The 21,911-nt window shown below is 38.0% G+C and overlaps 1 protein-coding gene across 2 annotated transcripts; it reads left to right on the top strand.

Annotated features, from left to right (window-relative positions):
- The first annotated feature begins 365 nt into the window (after positions 1–365).
- On the top strand, positions 366–21,911 carry stil (STIL, centriolar assembly protein). Of its 2 annotated transcripts, NM_001097183.1 has the most exons (17): positions 473–659; positions 2,763–2,848; positions 5,365–5,472; positions 6,808–6,920; positions 7,199–7,386; positions 8,390–8,637; positions 11,458–11,541; positions 13,242–13,328; positions 13,705–13,852; positions 13,948–14,057; positions 15,155–15,257; positions 15,694–16,680; positions 16,858–16,999; positions 17,283–17,496; positions 18,919–19,087; positions 19,163–19,398; positions 20,538–21,907. In NM_001097183.1, the coding sequence occupies exons 2-17, from the start codon at positions 2,766–2,768 to the stop codon at positions 21,364–21,366; spliced, it is 3,849 nt and encodes a 1,282-aa protein (NP_001090652.1). In that variant the 5' UTR covers positions 473–659; positions 2,763–2,765; the 3' UTR covers positions 21,367–21,907. The 2 variants fall into 2 exon arrangements, with proteins under 2 accessions (XP_031755556.1, NP_001090652.1); XM_031899696.1 differs by lacking the exon at positions 2,763–2,848 and having other exon boundaries at positions 366–659; positions 20,538–21,911.

Raw genomic sequence — 21,911 nt, 5'->3', positions numbered from 1 at the left:
AATAGTGCAGTGTTTATTGGAGTCCAAGGATTCAAGCCCTGACAGAAACGGCAAGTAGTTATTTAGTATGTTCTCTCTTGGCTTGTGTTTATCTCCCCTGGGAGATAAGATTCCTTATAAAACTGACAGTGTGTGTACGGATATTATGAACACATTAGACTGTAAGCCCAACTGGAACCAAAGTAAATGAAAGAATAACATAAAGAATTAGCGTCAGCTCAGTTACCAGGTTACCAGACGCCTGCAAGTAAACGATCGACTTTCATTAAAAATACGCATGCGCTACTCTCTACCAAGCTTTGTTTCCGTTAACATTTTGAAAATAGGGAGTCTGTGATAAGTTTAGCGCTCAATGTATGGTGGATGTGATTGGCCACTGACTAGCTCTAGATTGTCTATGATTGGCTTGGGGCGTTTCCTTAGGAGCGGGCTCTGGTGTAGTCCTGGCGCCATATTGGCTCCTCCCGCTGTTGGTTGCTTGGAATTTTGTGTACTGTGTTCGTAACTGTCATTGTACTTACCGACGGTCCCTCCTTTGAGATATACCGCCACTGCAGCCGCTCTTACCTGCTTCTGTGTGGCCAGTTAGTGAGGCTTTGTTTAAACCCGAGGTACTGAGCGCACAAGTGGTAGGACCCATGCTGAAGTGCAGGTAACAGGTATGTTGAGACACCAGCCGGCTTTTATATCCGTACATGCCAGTATTTCGCTTTATATATGTACAATGCATAATGCGAAGCTGTATACATCTCTTGATCAAGCATTTTAAAACGTTTTCTTGTTTAAGGGGAACTGTGATTTTTTTTTGTCATCTCCCATTTAAAGGGCAAATATACCCTACAAAAAATGAGAATTGTACAGTATTTAAATAATCTTGTAAACTAGCGGCCATCATTTGCAAAAACTAAAATAGTTGACTATAGGTCACTCAGCAGTTCCACCTGCAATTGCATTTTTTGGGGGGGCAGTTGCTTGGACCAATGTGATGTACTCTCTGGTCAGGGAATAATGAATCACGTTCAACCATAGTGTTGCCGGCTTTTCTGGATACAAATTCAGACCTTCCTATATTTTTGTTTTTCCCTATTGATAACATTAAAATCAAGATTCCCCTATTTCCCTATTGATAACATAAAATCAACATTTTTTACTGGCCAGGCTGGTAAAATACCAACTGGAATGCACCCTCCGCATAAGTGCATTGTGTGGCTCCAGGTGATTGCCATTTAGGAGAATGGGAATTGATTTCTGTTTGAATTCGTAGCTTCTGCCCCCTACAGCAGGAGGCAGCTCCCAGTGGCCTTGATGGAGACGCACACATGCGCATACAGCAGTATAAATTAGTGGCTTTAAAGTTATTTGTTATTGAAAGAAGTATCTGTGAATATCTCTATACTCCTAGTTCTGACTCCTGAAACAATGCAGTCTGGAGGAGAATTAACCTCTGCAACAGTGTTTCATAAGCCAGGGAACGGAATATACAGATAAACATTGCTTTTAAATACAGTTACAAATAGCTTTAAAATTACTGAAGTTCCCATGTACTATGGGATAAGCAAAATGTTTCCTTTACATTACCTATGTAAAGATAAATTAATTTTGCACAGAAAGTGTTATGTGCAAATGCTTAAAGTACCAATGACACCATAATGTAAACAGCATTTTTTTTCTTTTACATTTAAAAGTTTTTATTTCATCGTTTATCAGCTACAAATAAACTATTTGTTGATATATAATTGCCTATTTCATGCGAGAGGGTTTTATTCTGTAGCTCTGGAAATTTATTAAAATATTTTACCCTGTTATCTCTTTGCATAAATACTTTGGTCTATGGCACAAGTAGAGTTTAAAAAGCTGATCTGCCTTCTTTCTGTCCCATAAGCAAACTGACAGGAGCGAATAAGAGCATTGTGCACATCGGGCAGATTTCAGCCAGAAAATGCAAACACATGCAGTTTGTTGCTAAAATCTACCCTGTGCACAGTGAAAGGTGGAATCCCGTTCATTCCTGTCACTTTGCGAATGGACTGATCACATTTTCTTTCCCACCATTTTTACACAGACATAGCAGTTGCACCTGTGGCCTAAGGCTGCTGGCATTGGGAGTTTTGTTAAATCTCTTTAACCCCAGGCAGTTAATCTCCCTGAATGCCTTCCCCTTAGCAATAAAGAGAATTACTAGTGGGATGGCATACGCAGGTTTGTTTTCTGAATTTGCTTCAGGTTTCCTGCACAGAGAAACTTTGGGCCACGTATGTTATCCCACCAGCTATTCACTTTATTGCTGATGGGAAGGAATTCAGGGAGATTTTTTATTTTTTTTGTATCTTGGACAAACACACTATAAGTAAAGAGTAACATGACATCATGTTTAAATTCATAGCAAACCCTCTTATTGGTTTGTGTTTCTAGATTTATTACAGAAGAATCAGGTAGTACATTGCATATTAACAAGTATGATTTGTAATTTAGTTGGTTCTTGGCTGAGCCTGAGCCACCATGTTGTACACACTTTGCCTACTGTTTATTAAAAGTCTTGTGAAAAAAACTATGTCATGCATACAGCTTGAAGTGAATTTAGGGGACAGATTCCATTGATTTATCTAATTCTTATAACTATTAAAGGTGAACTTAGCAGTAGTGATAAACTACTGCACAGTAGCTCGCACAGTAGCATAAGTCTAATTCTTCATTCTTTGACATGGAGAAATGTATTAAAGGGCACTGTTATCTGTAAATGTTTGAAATTATCTTGTTTTCAGGCGATGAGCACTTCAGTAAATTTGAAGAACCCACCTTTCTGTAAGGAAGTAAGTGGGGTTTCTATGGAAAACCAAAGAAATCTAAGGTAGGATTTAATATGCAAATTATGGGCTCTGAATTAGGCAGGCTGCCCAGTAACTACATATACCTTCCTCCCTTTCATCCAAAATATCAACAGCTATCTATTTTCTGTCTGCTAAAGCATATTTGGCGTATCCTAGGCAATGTGGATAAAGAACATTTAATGTTCTGTTTGAATACATAATGGATTAAAGGAAGAGTAACACCAAAAAATTAAAGAGTTTTAAAGTAAATGAAATATAACGCACTGTTGCCCTGCACTGGTAAAAGTTGTGTGTTGGCTACAGTAACTCTACTATAGTTTATATAAATAAGCTGCTGTGTTGCCATGGGGGCAGCCATTCACGCTGGAAAAAAGGAGAAAAGGCACAGGTTACATAGCAGATAAGGGATAAGCTCTGTAGAATACAATAGTGTTTTATCTGTTATCTGCTAAGTGCCTGTGCCTTTTCTCCTTTGAATGGCTGCCTCCATGGCTCAGGCTGCATTCTTTATATAAACCATAGTAGTGTTTCTGAGGCAAACACCCCAGTTGTACCAGTGCAGGGCAACATTACATTATATTGGAATTTCTTTTATACACTTGAATTTTTTGGTGTTACTGTTCCTTTAAGTGCATTTTTTCGTGTATCCATTGAGTATATAAATGAATTGTTTAATAATTTGTTGCCCATAACACACCGCATATGTTTTTCCACTGGTGATTTACATTGTTTGTGGTGAGAAAGCCTTTGATTAGCAAAGATTTATCACAGGCGACTAATCTTGTGTGCATAAGCCTAAGGGCCGTGGTAGACAGGGAGATTAGTCGCCCGCGACAAATCTCCCTTGTTGCGGACGACTAATCTCCTCGATATGCCATCCCACCGGCTTGAATGTAAATTGCCGGTGGTATGGCATGCAGCGTTGAGATTTCCCGAAATGGCATTCCTCTCAAGGCAACTTCCATGATTTAGTGGGATGGCATTTTGAGGAGATTATTTGCTTGCAACACTGGAGATTTGTCACGAGTGACTTATCTCCCCATGTGCCACAGCCCTAAAGAGCACATTTGCCTTCATAACCTTGCATTTTATCTAAAAGAATGTTATATAGAGCCAACTTGCCATGTATCTGCATTAGCAGTTTTGTAAAGATTCCAAAATATTCCACAGTAAAGTTACCTATTTATCCAGTTGCTGGGTCAGGTCTGTGCTGTCTTGGTATGGGTTTGCTGACCCCTTTAGGCTGATGGCTCAAGGAGTGTTAGTCTCCCCGCGATAGATCTCTGCTGCCACGGGCGACTAACCGCTCTGAAATGCCTTTCCACCAGCAACAATAGGAGTCACAAGTGGAAAGGCCTATGCATAGCTTTGGTTTTCTGAAGTCGCAGGCAACTTTACATGACTTCTGACGGGGTGAGAAGTTGCCTCTAGGAGGAAAGTTCGCGTGACTTTGGAAAGCCGAAGCGATACGTAGGCCTTTCCACAGACAACTTTTTGTTGCCAGTGGAAAGGCATTTTGGAGCGGTTAGTTGCCCACAGTAGCCGTGATCTATCGGAGGGCGACTAACTTGCTCCGTGGGCCATCAGCCTTAGGGCGAAGACACATGGAGCTACTAGTAGCAGCTACAAAAATAGACAAGTCTGATCATTTACTTATAATTGTCTCCTAGGTGTGTTTTAGCAGTGGCAATTCTTGGTTTTGTCTATGGCAGGGTATTTTCGGGCTTTTAATAGCTGTGACAAGAAGCTGCTACTAAGTAGCTCTGTGTGTCTTCACCCTTACGCGCTTCAGTATTGTAGTCTGCACTTTTTCTACATATTGTACAGAGTGGGCAGCATAAGATTAAGGGTGAAGACACAGGGGGGCGACTAATTAGTGCACTGCAAATTGTTGTGTGATTGTTGCAGCATCTTGTATATTAGCCTACGGTGGCTTTGTTTCTGCAAACGTAGTGGAGCGACTAATCACCCCATGAAGTGCAATTGCCTGTAACATCTGGTTCTTTTTGCATGCTTGTAATTTTTTGGGAAAAAAAAAGTTTCAGAAAGCACTTGTTTTTTTTTTTCAAACATATCTTGTTCTTTCTGTAGTGCAAGTCAGCATGTTGATTGAGCTATTGAGGACATTTTTGCAAGCATTTCTATTTTTAAGTATCCAAAACAAATGAGAATAAAGTAAGGACAATGTATAGGCAGAGATGAACTCACAACTATGTGACCTGCCTAACTGAACTAAATTATACTCCTTCCTGTTGGCTTTATTCAAAGAAGGCAGACTGTAAAAGATGTAATTTAGGGTAATATAAAACATGCAGTTTTGGCCTTATAAAATTACTGGGAGCACATTTTAACAGGATGTACAGAACCATATAATTAATTTAGGGACATGAAGGTGAACAACTACTTTAACCTTAACTAACTTTTTGTTACAATAAAAATAATCCCTCGTTATAGAGCAGTAAATTGACATTACCTGTTAAAGATACATTGAACATGGTTAAACAATTTTTTGTTTGTTTTTTTGTTTTCTTCCTAGGAATATGTCAAACCGTATGTTATCTGTAAATTTCCCTCCATCCAAATGTGCATTGTGGGACACCGCTCCAATGGGTGATGGTATTGGCTTACATGTCAGCTATTACAGGTACTTATAGTATCATATTTCCGACAACATCACAGTGTAGAAAAAAAGACCTCACACACCTACAAAAAAGCGCACAACATGGTGAAAGAGGCCTAGAATTTTTTTTTTTTTTTGTGGGGGGGGGGGTCTACGCTCCTGATATTGCCTGCTCTGTTTAAACTTAAGTTTAAGGCTCAGCTGAAAATTCAACTTGTTGATCCATTCAATAGGCCAAATTACTGAGTCAAAAAATACTGATCAAAGAAGTTAAATCCTGAAGGCTTGAACACTGGATTATTAATATTCCCAACCAGCCAAAACTACAGTCAGTATTGGTATGTTGAATCCTATAGAAAGCTATGGGCAATGTTTTCTTCAGTAGATGCTAAATATTATTGAACCAGTCCACTTTTCTGGAAGTCGTCACCAATTTGTTATTATTCTATATTTTTCCTTAATCCAATCAAATATTTATGGATTAATTCAAAAGCTGTGTTCATTTCAATGTAAATGTGATCGTTATGAACAGCTCAGAGTTAGTACTGTGCAAGGAGTGTTTACATTCTTTTCCCTAATAAAACTTTACTAAAGGTGGTAGTAGAGCCAGCCGCAATTGCTGTTATGATGAAACACCATCTAGTGGGCATATTTTATAACTAAGCATCGCTTATTTGTTTGGATCTGCCAAGCATTATCTTTTGAACAAAGCATCTTCTAGACACGTGTTTTGATTAGCAAAAAAAAAAAAAATCTGCAAATGGGTATATTTTGCAAATTGTTTCTGTAACGGAGCCGCACGCACATACATATGCAGTCGGGGAGCTTACCCCATTTATTATGACCACCTTGATCAATGTTTCGGGGGGGGATACACCCTCCCTTTGTCAGGATCATTCTGATCAAGGTGGTCATAATAAATGGGGTAAGCTCCCCGACTGCATATGTAGGTGTGTGCGGCTCCGTTACAGAAACAGTTTGAGGATAAGGACCTTCCAGTCCTGCGGAAGGCTTGCACCACTATTGCAGTGAGTATAGCAGCGATAGGTGTGCGGCTTTAACAAGTGTGTTTATGTTTTCTATTTAAAACTCAGACTTCCCTCCTGGTTGTGAAGGGATGGTGGGTCAACTCCAGCAGTGCCAAATATATATATATATATATAAATATATATATATATATATAATATATATATATATATATATATATAATATATATATAATATGACACATGCAGAAACATGTCAAAATGTGTGTTTTGTAAAGTTTACTAACTCTTTAAGGGCGTTTCCCAAAAAAGCCAGCTTCTTAAAAATTGTATAGTTATATTGAATAAATGTATTTCTTGTTCTTACCTCCTAGAAATCCCAGATTGCTTGTGTCAGAAAAGGCTTTGCGTCTTTCTTATCGTCATGCCAAAACAGGGAGAAAGCCTTTTTCCTGTTTCTTGTTGGGCACCTTTTCAGTAGATGAAGGTTAGTTTGTATATTTTTCTGCCAATCTCCTCTCCACATAGTCTACATTATTCTTTTATTTTACATATCTCCCTCTGTTTGCAGTAATGCAGTCTTGTTGATAACATTGTTTGGTGACTCTGTAATCTTTTTATAAGAGAGTCTTGTAACAATTTTTTTTTTGGTAGCATGAATAAGATATACCATGTCTCGTCTGGATTTATAAAATGTATAGAGATTAGCTCTATGACCTGCTAAAATACAGCACACCACTTGAATGTTTTTATTTTCTATTTTAGATGAAGAAGGTGTAACATTAATAATTGATCGCTTTGACCCTGGCCGAGAGAAAACAGGTGGTGGTGGTGGCAAAGTCCCAACTGCACAGCTTCCTGGAGACTTTGTATTGCCTTGCACTATCACCCTAGGAAAAGGCTCAAACAATGTTATAGTACATACCCCTGAAGATTTTACATCATCTTTCATGGTTTGTTTTAATTTGTTGCTTCAATTTGGCCTTGGTGTTTTTTTGCATTTCCCTATAAAAACCTGTTTCTGGTGTTACCTGTAATTCTTTATATTTGAGCTACCTTGGTTCCTAGAGTTTTTCTTTTTTTAAATGACCTGTAACACTAATAATGTTTTGAAATATATAAAGTAATTAAATTATAATGTAGTGCTGCCCTGCAAAGCCTGTGAGAGTTCACATTTCAGTCGATATCCACCGCTGCCTGCTCCCAGGCGGAGACAATAGTTAAAGGAACAGTAGCACCAAAAAATTTATATATTTTAAAGAAATTAAACTATAATGTACTGCTGCCCTGCACTGGTAAAAATTGTGTGTTTTCTTCAGAAACATTACTAGAGTTTATAAAAACCCTTGTGTGTAGCCATGGGGGCAGCCATTCAAAAGCTATGTAACCTGTGCCTTTTCTCCTATTTCCAGCTTGAATGGCTGCCCCCATGGCTACACAGCAGCGTATTTATATATAAACTATAGTAGTGTTCCTGAAGCAAACACCCAAGTTTAACCATTGCAGGGCAACAGTACGTGATATTTAAATTACTTTAAAACACTTTCATTTTTTGGTGTTACTGTTCCTTTAAAAGTTAAAGAAAAAAATTTATTGAAAAAACTCCAGCGTTTCAAACAGTACTATTCTTAAACAGTACTCTTGGTTTGTCCCTGTAGAAGAGTACTGTTTATACTCGAGACTTTGGAGATTTTTCTATAAACTTTTTTTTTTCTTTTGCACCAAGTCCCTGAGCATGCGGTTCGTTCTCTCGCTCTCTCTATATTTTTATATAATATTTACCTTTATTTGGGATTGTAATTTCACTTTTTTCTGTTACCATCTTTTACATTCAAACCTTAGATGCTGTAGTCATTTGACAATGTCAAGTAGGTTGACAGTACTGAATATTAAAGCTATTGGACGTAAATTATATTGTTTTGTAGATAAAAAATATACTTGTATTTTTGTTTTAAGAGCCTAGAGAGTCATCTTCACAGTAAAGAAGCCTTGGATCTCTCTAAATTGCTTACCATGAGAGCTCATATCACTTACACAGAGAACATGGACAATCTTCACTTTGATCTTCGCTGGGCGGCGGTTGTTGTTGCAAATACATTTGAAAGTACTCCCATAAAGCCTGTCCCAATTATTCCCACAGCCTTAGCCAGGAATCTGGGCAGTCATAATAATATTGCACAGCTTCAAGGAACACACAAAAGCGGGTAAGCTTCTTCTGATTTAAGTGTGCTTTAATATACCAAAATAATGTGTTTTTTAACCCATCTTGAAATGTTGCTTTGGAAGAACTTGTTTTATTTCCATTTTCTTAGTAGCTGCTTTAGACATCTGAAGTGTGGTTAATGGTAGTGGATTTGAACATAATGTTTACTGCAATCAAACAGATATAGAAGCACACAAACTTTTTACTTTCTCTGCTAGTATTTTGGGGCAAATAAGGCACACGCCCCATAAGCGTAGATGTATGGCACACAAGCCCAAAATTCATTGGCCCCACTTAAGTGATCCATGCTTAGCCTGATGGGGGTAGAAACATTTCAGGAGCTCAGCTTAACCCTGTGTGTTCCACTGCATACAGATACTATGTTTAAAAAAACAAAAAACAAAAATTTAATACCTCCTAGACCTTTGTCACACCATATGGTCCATGATGGTACAGTCTCAGCTTTTTTCCAGCCTACATAGTCTTCTGAAACCCCCAAAAAGCAAAATGATCATTAAAGGAGAAGGAAAAGCTAATAATAAAGAGTTAATCTCAAGCTGCAGGCATACCTTCAGTTCTCTCAATAGTGTCCTTAAGTCTCCCCATTTCATGTTCAGACGATCAGAAGCCTCATAGGAAAAAAAAAAAAAAACACTGAGCCCTGTAAAGAAAGTTCCCATAATGCCTCGCTCCTGCACCAAGACCGGTGTACATGTGCATTTTGTAAGACTGTGAGGAAGCTTTATGCTGATTGGCTCAGATCACAATTCCTAAGCGGGGGGGAGGGAGTTCTTAGCATTCTTGAGGGAGGGGGGAGCAGGAGAGAGCTGCGTGTCTCTGCCACAGGAAAACAGAGACAACATCCTGTTTCTTTTGACAGAGAACTCAGTGCAGCGTTTCTGTGAGTGCTTATGGCTGTATTTACATAGACCTTTCTGATAAAGCTTACTTAGTTTTTACCTTTCCTTCTACTTTAAAGGAATAGTGAAGTGGCAGTCAAATTTTTTTTCAAATGATTTAAGCATCTCTAAATGCTATATGTCTGCTCCTTTACGTGAAATCAATGTCCCAACTTGTAACATAAACCTGTCTTAAACTTCTGCTTGGTAAAACCGTTCACACTCTTCTCTGAAATTAGGAGTTTACTATGGACAGCTTTCCAAGCAAATGTCTCATGCATAGATAATTTTCCTGTTATTTAGAGGGGGACTCCCTTCCATTAAATGTTATTCTTTCACAAATAATGGATAGAGAATGGGTAAATGGCACCTACTCACAATGAACGGAAATGAACTGCTCATTATGAACTGAAAAGGTGAAGCAACATTTTGCATCTGACAATTCAAATGAAATTTTGGCACTAGTTTGTTGTAGCAGTATAGAAAGAATTTAGGCAATTATGGAAGACTGCCACTGCAGTTAATCTTTAAGCTTGCTTTCTGTTAACATTTTATCTAAAAAGCGCATAAAGCATGCAAATTAAATAACGCACCTGTCATTTTGAATGGTGGAAAGCAACTGTTCTGTAAGCCCTTTGTAATTAAAGGAACAGTAACTCCAAAAATAAGTATGCAATAAATTAAAATACTAATAGTCAAATTTACTGTTGCCCTGCACTGGTAAAACTGGTGTGTTCATATTAAAATAGGGCTAAATGCACAGGTTACATAGATAATGGCTAAGTTCAGTAAAAACCATTATATTCTATGCAGCGTATATATTATCTGCTATGTAACCTGTGCCTTTTTCTCCTTTTTTCCAACTTTTTTTTTCTCCATGGGCACACAGCTTATTTATATAAACTATATTAAAGTTATACTGACAGCCACTTAAAAATTCTTTTACACCTGCTGTTGTGTTTTAATTTGTATCAGCTTTAAATTCCTTATAAACTAAATCTGCAAAGTTTTTTCGCTTCATAATTATGGTAGCACGAATTACAGACCCACGGAGCAGCCATGTTTGTTCCCCTCTTCCAGGTTTTAATTTAAATGCCTCCCAAGTGAATAAATATGCCCAATCACAAACCTGCAATGCCCCTTCTGCTTTCAGCCGGTGTGTGACAAGCTCAGTTCCGTTGTCTATGTGTAATGGGGAAGGGGTAGGCAGTGCCCTTAGAAGAAGGCAGGCACGAAAAAGCTTAAGCTGGCCTGCTATTTAATTCTTTGTGGGAAGAGCAGAAAGGGGGGCACAGCACTTTGAAGCAGGCAGGCAATGGAAAGATCTAGCCTGCCTGCTATCTAGTTCACAACGCCATGCAATGCTATGCGAGGGAGGGAGGGAGGGGGGAGCTTTTTGAAGTAAACGGCAAGCTGAATCCTCCCAGTTTATGACATAGTCCTTTTGACAGATTGAGAAGCTACAGTCAGGTTGCCAGACTGTCGGGTTCAGGGTCTTCAGTAGGATTTATGTAGAGAAACAGGACTTTTAGGAAAAAACAGTCAACATGACCTATAGGTAGGTTTGGAAGCAGGTTCATATTTTTATAAGAAATTTTTTGGTGTCAGTATCACTTTAATGTTTCTGAAGGAGATGCAGGGCAATAAAGCTGTAGGGCAGGCAGTATATGATTGACAGCTGGGATTTTTAAATGCCTTTATGATGGGTTTGGATGTGTTAATATAGAAATGAATTTGGGTTTCTTGTTTATTTTGAAAAGTGCTTTTTATGTCTGGGTGACAGGTCCACTTTAATTGCTTTAAAATACTTTTATTTTTTGGTGTTATTTTAAACAAACATGTTTCAGCTTCCTTTTTCCATTAAAAATAATCTAAGATGTTTGTTCAATAAATGTACTAAATATATTAATGTATGCCTCTAGATATCTGACAATGGACCAGACACGGAAGCTGTTGCTTGTACTAGAATCTGATCCAAAGGTGTATATGTTGCCACTTGTGGGAATGTAAGTCCAAACTGTGTTGCCTTTCATTTCTATAATTAGACAATTCCTTGTACCTTTATGGTTATAAGCTGCATGAATCCATATTAGCGGCAAATCATTCCTCTTGGGTTTATTTAATATTTAAATTGTTTTGGTAGACCGTCTCCAACAGTGAAATGGCACTGTGTTATCTGTGGGGAATGTTTCAGCCAAGTCAAGCTCACTTGCATGGAATATGATATTTGATACGTATACGTGTACACATGTAATGAAGGAAATCCGCACTCACAGGTCTTTCTGAATGTGAAAAAAAACAGGTGGTAAAGCAATGGCTGCAAATTCTTGTGCTCACATTAAACTAGTTGCAATGCTGCAGAACAGTTCACATCCTGTAGTTCATTGACATTAGGCAAAAGGCAAAAATTGCGAAGAACACAACTGACTGATACTGTTATGGGCTGGGGTGGGTTAAAAAATCCTTTAAGATGTCGAATTAAGAGTGTCCATATTGTACATCAGTGCTGTCCAACTTCTGTGGTACCGAGGGTTCGAATTTTTCTGGCCTACATGGTAGAGGGCTAATAATGGAAGCCGGTTTTGACCACTCCCCCTCTTTTAAAGGAGAAGGAAAAGCTAAGTCACTTGGGGGTGCCAAAATGTTAATCGCCTACCTTTTACCCCGGGTTGGTGCCCCTTTTCAGAGAGAATAGCACCAGCCCGGGGTAGCTGCAATCGCTTCCTCCTTCCTGCTTCGCATGCGCAGTAGAGTGAAAAAGACGAAATTAAACTATGAAGTCGGCTTTTCACTCTACTGCGCATGCAATTGTCCCTGAAATTTGCCGGCAGCGCGAATACGGAAGGAGGAAGCGCTCGCTACAGGTACCAAAGGCTGGTGCAATTTTCTCCTAACAGGGACACCAGCCCGGGGTACAAGGTAAGCGGTTAAAGTCACTTGGGGGTGCCTAACATTTTGGCACCCCCAAGTGACTTTGCCTTTCCTTGTTCTTTAAACCACACCTGTTATCACAACAGCTTTTATACTTTATGAGGTGTGAATAATGCAGTGCAGGGGGCCAGTTAATCTTAGTATTGATACCATTTAAAACTTGTCTCAACTGCAATATAATAATCATTATTTTTCCCTTAAGCAGTATAACACTGCTTTGCATTAAATTCAAATTCTGACCAAGAAAACATCCGTGAGTGCAGACTTCCTCCAATACATAAGCGTCTTATTATGTGGACAGCACTCAGGCTCAGTGCTTATTTAGCCTTGTCTGTTTGGGCTGATTTCAATGCTATAAACTGACTGGGGTGTATATCAAATGTGTTTTTATATTCTAATATTAATGTTACTTACATGAGCCTTTGGATCCTTCACTATAGGTAGTACAATATTACAACTGAGTCCTAATGTTTACATACACCCAAGATGTTCATAGACAATATTTTTTTACAACTTTGCTTTAGAAAGGGTATCTACTTTTAATTCTCTGAGAGGTTGTTTTCAAGACAATGACTTATAGTCCACTATGTTTTGGCTTTTTATTTAGCATAGGTGTATGTAAACTTTAGGACTCGCCTCTACTTCCAGCATCCTACATAACCTAAACAGAGGTTAAAAGTGGAGCCCCAAGTAGAAAATGTTTGTCTTAGAATTATTCAGAGGATAATACCTGTGTTAGTGTGAGCATTTCATTGCATCTCTTTATATTTTTCAGCTGGCTAAGTGGGGTAACTCATATTCACAGCCCCCAGGTATGGGCTGCTTGCTTGAGATATATATTCAGTTCTTCAATACATGAAAGGTAAGTATTTTGAATTGTAGCCAGATGGTCTAATTATGTATCAGTGATGTTTAAAATTACACAAAGCACAGATATTCCATAGCTAAAACTTTGTCTCTTTTTCAATTTGCTGACAAATTGTGATTGATTCCTTAGCTACCAATGGTTACAGTAGTTATTTGGACAGTGAGAGGACATAGCTCTTTGTGGCTGGGTGTAATCTTGTAAAATTGCTTATTCTAACATCCCGGGTTAACATTTAGAATGTGTGATCTTTTCTTCCACATATAATTGTATTTTCATTTAGATATGCAAAGTAATGTTACAGACTTGTACAGCAGAACTGGAAAATGAATTACGTATAACTAAATAACCCTGGTATTGTCTTTACTAACAGGGTGCTCTCAGAGTCTGGAAGTTTCCTTATAGTCCTCTATTCGCTTACACACAAGGAGCCGGAATTTTATGAATGTTGTCCTTGTGTCAGGCATGACCCGCTGGGATTTCAGTTGCTGACCTGTCAAGATGCATTACATCTTTTCAAAGTAAGTTGCATTTTCTTTATGGAAAGCTACTATTGTATACAGTATGGCACTGAAAGCTTATTTTCAAATAAATCATAATTTAAACTTTATTCCAGAGTGCTGAAGTTTCAAAAAATCCACTCCTTCAATTTGAACTTTCCAATGAATGTCAGGAATTTGAAGCAAACTTGTTTAATGAAACTTGTAAGAACAAGTCCATCACAGTGTAAGTTTCAAAAATACTCTGATTCCTTTCTTTGAATCAATTTGACTGAACACTGAGAAGCATTTTAGCATAACTTTGCACTAGCATTACGACCTTCTTTCTTTTTGTGACCACCTGTGTGGAATGCTACGTTACCTTGTCTGAATTGCACTGAGCATCAATGTTTATTATCTAGGCTTATCCCTGTTGATTAAAACTTTTCTCTGCTGGATAAAACTACAGAAATCATAACTTGGTACTGATGGAATATAACTATTGAAAGTGCCTGTTATATATTCTACTTGTTCGCATACCTAATTGGAATCAGTGGGATTCTCAGGAGTGAGGATTACACCACTCTCTAGTTTTTCACTACCAGAGGGTTTTAGTAAAATAAATCCGTATGGGAAGTGTTCATCTTTGAAAGAGAAAACTGTATCATAATCTATAACTGTAGTAAATATTGTACATGCCCTTCTATTTGCTAGATATCATACAAGTGGCAGAACCACCTATTTTTGGATCCAAACCCATAGGTTAAGGAACCCTGCTGTGTACTCCTTTTCAGTTGCAGTGTCAATTTGTGCTAAAATCTGTTAAGCAGCAACTGTTACATTTGGATACATAGTTGCTGTTTTTTCATCTAATTTTATTAAAATGTTACAGTTTACACTGCAGGGGTGTCAAACTCAATCGCATAAGGGGGCCTGAAATCTAAAATACAGGCTAAGTCGCCGGCCAAGTTTTTTATGAAGATACTTAGTAGAAGGATAGATCCCTTACAGTCACAGCGCAGCAGTCAGGCGATTGGTGCTGCACAGTCACCATGGCCCACATAAAACAGCCAGGCGGGCCAGATTGAGCCCATGGGCCTTGTGTTTGACACATGTGGTTTAGAGAGTTGCTGATCACATTTGCGTAGCTGCAGCTGAAAACCAGAAAGAATGGAAAATCAGGACTGATTTTTAATAAATTATTAATTTTAGAAAAACTAGTAAAAACTAAAAAAATGAGCACTATTTGAAATGTGTATGGTGAACTACCTGTTTTAATCATTGTATTCCTTTACCAACATGCAAAATAAAATGCAAACTTTTTTTTTTTTTTTTTTTTTTAAGTCCACTTTCTAATAAACTGTCAACAAGCGACCATGATTCTGGAGTGGAAGATGAAGATTTTTCCCCAAGACCATCTCCTCGGCCCCATCCTTCAGTCCAGCAGGTAACTCTAAATAGCACCATTTGCATTGGGCAAAAATACTGCCAAGGGAAACTCATCCCACTCTTTCAGACAAGGAACAAAACAGCAAATACTTAGTTTATTGGACTGTTTGTATGCATGTATACAGACATTTTGCATAATCTGGTGCAATAAAGAATTGCTCTTGGTGGCTAGAAACTGAATAGTAGCTTCCAGTGCAAGAAAAAAATCACTAGAATTGTCCTATGATACCATTTCACAACTCTGTGTACCTAGGACTTGTGCCCAGCTTTTTTGGGCATATTGATCATATTGTGAACAACTAGGTCTCCACAGTAATCCAAAGCTGACAGCAAAAATATCAGATTTGTGGGTATTTGACATATTGACATGTTTATCTGAAATGTTTTTCTTGTTTGTCTAAGCTCCAGCCTCATTATGCAATTTCTCAATGCAGGTATCTAGAATTCATCCGTCTGTTCCTGAACTTTCTTTGGTCTTCAACAGTTTTTTTGACCCCAAATCTGCTTCACACCATCCAGATAAAAGGAGTAGAAACAATCTCCTGTTTTCCTCAACTCCACAAAATGTAAATAATGTGTTTGCGGGTGCATCCAAACCCAACAAAGAACCACAATCATGTGATAATCAGTCTAAAGATTTCCTCCTAAAACCTGTTACTTCTCAGAACACAAATTCAACCACAATGAAACCTTCCAAAGTTTTATCCTCCCCAGCTGAAAATCAGCCCCCTCACCAACAATCATCAAACCAGATCCGGAGAAATTCAACATCTAACTCTTCTGCATTTTCCACCCCAAGAAGTGGATGCTCCCCAGATTCTTCAGTACATCAGGTTAAAGGGTCATCTGAACAAGAACAATACATAAATGGAAGTGCACAGCGGCCAGGGGCCACTCCAGTAGGAAGGTCTGCATCTTATTCCCGGCAGGTTTCATCAGATTTCCCCAATCATAATGTAACTTTTCCACTCCACTCAAGGCATGTGGCAGAAGTGGCCAAACCTTCTCCTAGTCTGGCACCCTTTCATCAAGCCAGTGTTTGCACCAGTTGTCACAGCCATAGTCCTGTGTCGTGTCATTCAAAAAACTGTTGGCCTGCCATGGGACATTTAACTTACCATGCTATAGAAAATCCACCTGAAACATGTGAAAATGTTATAACTGCTTACCAAAATATGGTTTGTCCTAGTGTCTGCTGCCAACAAACTACAGGTAAAGCAGAGTTTTGTTCTCCTGTGGACCAACTCTTACTGTCACCAGGGAGGAGAGAGTCTCTGGCAGTCAACCCTTGCAGCCCTCACCAGTGTAGGCATACTCCACCTTCAGCTATCCCTACAGCTACTGGTATGCTTGGCCTTTCTACAGAAGCTTATCGGCTCCTTGCGGAACAGGACAAACAGCTAAAACTGCTCCAGGCTCAGGTTTGCTTCAATTCTAATCCTATATCTGAGTTTTGTAAAACTTTTTTGACCTGTCCTTTGTGCTTTAGAAAGCTTTGTCTCTTATTGAATAGTAACATGATTTATAATTGATGGCTTGTTTCAAACTATTTTGTAATATGTATAAAAAAAAATTTGTGGATTTTATGTCTTTGGCAGATTCAGCGTTTGCTAGAAGCTCAAGCAGCCGAGTCTGAGCCTCCTAAGACACCCATCCCTAATAATTCCAAGGAGAAGAAAGTTAATTCTGTTTCCACTGAGCATGAAATAAAAACAAGTGTTAGCATTGCTGTCAGTACAGGTACTTTGTTAAAGCTGTGATTGTACAGATATAGATGTAATGTGTGTTAAATGAATGCAAATGAAACAAAGTTGCTTCTTGCTGTGGCAGGTTCCTAAATATATTGACCAGCAGGTGGCAGTATTCAGTAAATAGTCTACAACTACTGCAAGTTAATTCATCTCTTTAGTTACATTTGGGGGTTTAGCTATACACTTATTACATTTTTAAACTAAAAACATAAAATTGTTGTATGTTCTATTCTTGGAAAGTGATTATAACATGCTTTTTATTTCTTCTAAAGGTGCAAGTTTATTTTGGAACCCTCCTTGCTCAGAGAAAGAAGAGTCCATAGATAAACAGGATGATTCTGCTTTTTGTAATGAGTATAGTGTTGCTGTGAACACTGAAGACACAAGTCATACCACTGTCACTTCATCCTTTAAGGCAGTGGACATACACAGTTTTTCAGAAAGCACTCAACTGACTGACCAAGGAAACTGCACTGCTACCTTAAAGTAAGTCACTTATGAAGTCAGTGCGATATACTATTAAAATTCGCTAGTTTAAGAGAATTATGTTTTTATAATTGGAAACTGTAAAATGAAGCATAGTTTTACCATTGCTTTTCAGTCTTGCTTGCAACCAGAAACCACAGTTTGTCTTATCTTAAAGGCATACTCTCATACAGACCTAAAAACAAAAATTAAAAAGCTTTTTCAAAGTAAAACCGAACAAGAGATAAGTAGGGAATGCATTTTAACCCTCAGCTGTTTCTCAGATGTGCTGCAGGTTTACATGTTTGACTTAAGAGCAGAGTGCCTGACACTAATGTGTAGGCCTTTCCATTTGCAACTCCTATTGTTGCCGGTAAAAAGGCATTGCAGAGTGTTTAGTTGCCCACGGTAGCAGATATATATCATGGGCAACTACCTTGCTCTGTGGGACATCAGCCTTAGGTGTTTCACTGATTTGAGCAGTCACACTTTCATTCTATATGGGTGTCAGTACTGCTCCACCCAGCTCAGAAGCAGAGCTAAGTATTAAATGGATTTTCCACATCAAAAAAAAAGTATTTTCTTTGTATAGTGAAAGAATATGTAATTATAAGCAACTTTCCAGTATACATTAATTAAAGATTTTTTATCTGAATGATAAACATTAAATATTTTCATCTGTCTCACTGTTTATATCCTCTGCACTTTTGGCTTTGACGCCTGAAACTCACAGAAACGAGCTAATTAACGGACCTGAAGGAGAACGGACATGTGCTACTTTGTCAGCACTAGAGAATAGAAATGGATAAAGAAATTGTGTTTTTAACTGCAAATGCATTTTCAAATTTAAAGCCAAAGAAAATGTTTAATGTATATTGGAAAACTGCTTAGAATAAAAATCTTTCATTATATATATTTAAGAAAATCCATCTTTGGATCGAGGACCCTTTAAGAGCTATCTAAATTGTAAATCCCTGATGCATATCTTGCAGGAAAGATACAAAGTTATATCTAAAATATTCTGTAATGCCTTACCGGTATTTTGATATGTCAGACCCAATTAACATAATGCTTCTAAATACCTGTACATTGTCCTTTATTATTAGTTAGAACTATATGTACGTGGGTAAGTAATGGAATGTGTAGTTTTCTTAGTAATTTATATATTCTTTACATGTTTAGGGTGGAGGCCCCCTCCTATTCTTAATCTGCTTTTTCAGTTAGAATCGTTATCTGCCACAAACTGTTAAAGGGTGTGTAAGACTGCATATTCTATGTTTAAAAAAGGGGGAAGCTTCAAAAGTGAAATGCCCCTGCGTGTGTGTGTGTGTGTGTGTGTGTGTGTGTGTGTGTGTGTGTGTGTAAAATATATTATATATTAGATCTTCTATTTTTTTTTTTTTTTGTAGTGTAAATAATTTAAATTTAATGTTGTGTTCTTAGTGCTTCCCATGAGAAGGATGATCCCTGTTACCAATTACCTGATGTACAAGACAACAGGAATTCTAAATGCTTTGGCAATCAAGCCAACCATACTGTGAGCCCAAACGTGGCAGAAATTGACAATGGAGTATCTGGTGTTCCACCAGAGAAGTTTTATCAGGATTTGCTGGTAAGCATTAGCAACTAGTCCTTTTGGGTCAGTATAATTAGAATAAGGTGACATTTTTTATTTTTTTCCTTCTAGACTCAGGTAAATAATCTATTAAAGTCCTCATCCACTGAGGATGAGATGACCAGTACAAGAATTGAATCAGGCCATGCAATGGAGAAGACTGAGTCTTTGCCTTTTAATCCAACTGTAAAAGATGACAAAAATGTGCTAAAGGCAACTCTGAAACAACTGAGGAGTCTGGGAGTAAATATGGATATGAATACATCTGAGCTGCAGGCAACTAAGGCTGACACTGCAGACAGTGCAAGGTAAATTTGTGGGGGGGAATATGTAGGCTGCCAACCATTTAGCTTTATTTGTGTTCTGAAACTCTTATACCACAGTACACATTTTTTTCAGTCATTCCAAATAGTCATTATCATATTGAAAATGTAAAAACAATGTAGGTAAGAGAAATGTTTATCAGCTTTAAAGTATAGGTTTCTGGATCCAGACTCTCTAACTATAAAAAGAAGCTGGTTACACCTAGGGGCTGATTTACTAAGACACGATTTCGAATCGGAATTGGAAACGAACATTTTGCGACTTTTTCGTATTTTTGCGATTTTTTCGGCGTCTTTACGATTTTTGCGTAAAAACTCGAGTTTTTCGTAGCCATTACGAAAGTTGCGCAAAGTCGCGATTTTTTTCGTAGCGTTAACACTTGCGCGCAAAGTCACGCCTTTTTCGTAGTGTTAAAACTTAAAAGGCGCGACGTTTCGCGCAAGTTTTAACGCTACGAAAAAATCGCAACTTTCGTAATGGCTACGAAAAACTCGCGTTTTTACGCAAAAATCGTAAAGACGCCGAAAAACTCGCGTTTTTACGCAAAAATCGTAAAGACGCCAAACAAATCGCAAAATTACCGATCATTACGAAAAAAAACGCAATCGGACGCATTCGGCCCGTTCGTGGGTTAGTAAATGTGCCCCCTAATGTAGAACAGAAGTAGGTAAAACCTATTGTTTGATGGCTCTCATTTTCTCAATAAAAATGTGCTTAAAGAGACACTGCAGTATTCCAGGATATTTACCATCTAAATGAACTGGCATCTGTCATGTTATATGAATATACTGAACGCTTTAGACCTATACTACTAATAACTAAGTAGAACAGCTAAGAAAATATGGCTAATTCCTGGCAAAAGCAAACTTTTGTTTTATATGGGTCACCTTGTGTATGGTGAAAACATAGGCACAGTTTGCACCAGTGGTTAATAGACCATTGGGTCAAACTTTTCCTTTTCACTTGAAATTCCTCTTGACCTTTTTGAAGAGAACTTGATTAGAAATCAAAAGGTCATGTTTTCATGTATATCCTTGCTGGCCAGATTCCCTGCAATGTCGTCTTTTGTTTGTATTAAATGTTTGGTTTTATTATACCAGTAACTATTGTTTTCTTCCTTCAGCATACTTGCCTGTATCAATCCAGATGCAGTTATCCCTAGACTTAACTACATGTCATTCACCAATATTGGCTTGAGTGGGTTTGTTCCTAATGGTGTGGACTTAAGCATGGAGGCAAATGCCATTGCCCTGAAGTACTTAAATGAGTCCCAATTAACACAGCTTTCCCTGAGCCATGCAAATAAGAACAAGCAAACTGATCCTATATCTTACAGCAGTCTCTTACCTGCAACCACAGAGAAAAGCATGGTTGGACTTAGTTTGATTTCTCCAAACAACATGTCTTTTGCAACCAAGAAATATATGAAGCGCTATGGTTTGATAGAGAGTAGCGACAGTAGCATGGATGAACCTGATTTACCAAATACCAGTAGCTTTGCCTTGACACCTTTGCCAGATGATCCTATAGATGATAACATGAGACAGGTTCCTAATAATTCTTGTAAGGATGACAACTTTGCTGCTTGTGACGGACCAACACAGAAAAGGAAAAACGCTGGCGTGGACTCTGCTATTGAATGGGCTCATCATCCAGAGACAAATAAACTGAGAAATATTACAAACGAGATCTCAGGGAAGTTTGTAAATGCAGCACCTCTGCAGGAGGATAAACCTGTCCATTTCCTGAAAGACTTAAAGGCCAAGACAAAATTGTCAGCAACAAAAGTGCAAATTACGCTGCACCCAGAAAAAGAGAACAACACTGGGGGCGCAGAGTTCTTTCGTGAAAAACATGATGGCTTCTCTGGAAAAAAGAATCTTGCTGGCTCAAGTACAGTTGGAGATATTTTAGATGTTAACAGACTTAGGCAGCTTCCGAAACTGTTCTGAATGCTTTTTACTCCTTCAGTGTTTTAAAAATTATTCTCTATCCATTCCTTCCTATGGAAGATGTAATATAATGGCCAAACATTTTGCAAAGCACAACTGGTTCTATCGATGCAGTGCTATTGTCTCACTGTTAACCCTTCATATCTGTATTTGATGTCCATAAAAGCCTAAAACTGAGCAAGTATGCGCCAATGAAATACTCGTAGCCCCTTACTGCTCAAGTTTAAAAACTGTTAATGGAAAAGTACTGCTTTAAATTATGCTGATTACCTTATATGTTATTCCAGTTAATTTTAATAATGTGAGATTTCACTCTAGCTGTCTTAAGAGTTTACATTTGGCACTTACTGTTTGTCTTTTAACTGTGTGTGTGTGTGACTGTTTGTAAGTACTTCTATGCAATCCAGAAAGAAGGTAAGCTTTCTGTGGCCGTTTGCACATTTTAACTGATCTTTGGTGACTGCTGCATATACTGTTTTTTTTTTATTGGTGTATAACTGTTATATATTTTATATTTTTAATAAAGACAAATGTATTACTATTTA

The sequence above is a fragment of the Xenopus tropicalis genome, chromosome 4 (genome assembly GCF_000004195.4).
Source record: "Xenopus tropicalis strain Nigerian chromosome 4, UCB_Xtro_10.0, whole genome shotgun sequence".
Lineage (NCBI taxonomy): Eukaryota > Metazoa > Chordata > Amphibia > Anura > Pipidae > Xenopus > Xenopus tropicalis.
The sequence above is the reverse complement of the archived record's forward strand: the minus strand, read 5'-3'. Positions and strand labels throughout refer to the sequence as shown.

Coding starts and splice junctions, on each gene's coding strand:
- stil (NM_001097183.1), top strand. CDS start 2,766: ATGAGCACTTCAGTAAATTTGAAGAACCCACCTTTCTGTAAGGAAGTA. Junction 6,921..7,198: donor CACCTTTTCAGTAGATGAAG/GTTAGTTTGTAT, acceptor TTTCTATTTTAG/ATGAAGAAGGTGTAACATTA. Junction 19,399..20,537: donor GACACTGCAGACAGTGCAAG/GTAAATTTGTGG, acceptor TTCTTCCTTCAG/CATACTTGCCTGTATCAATC.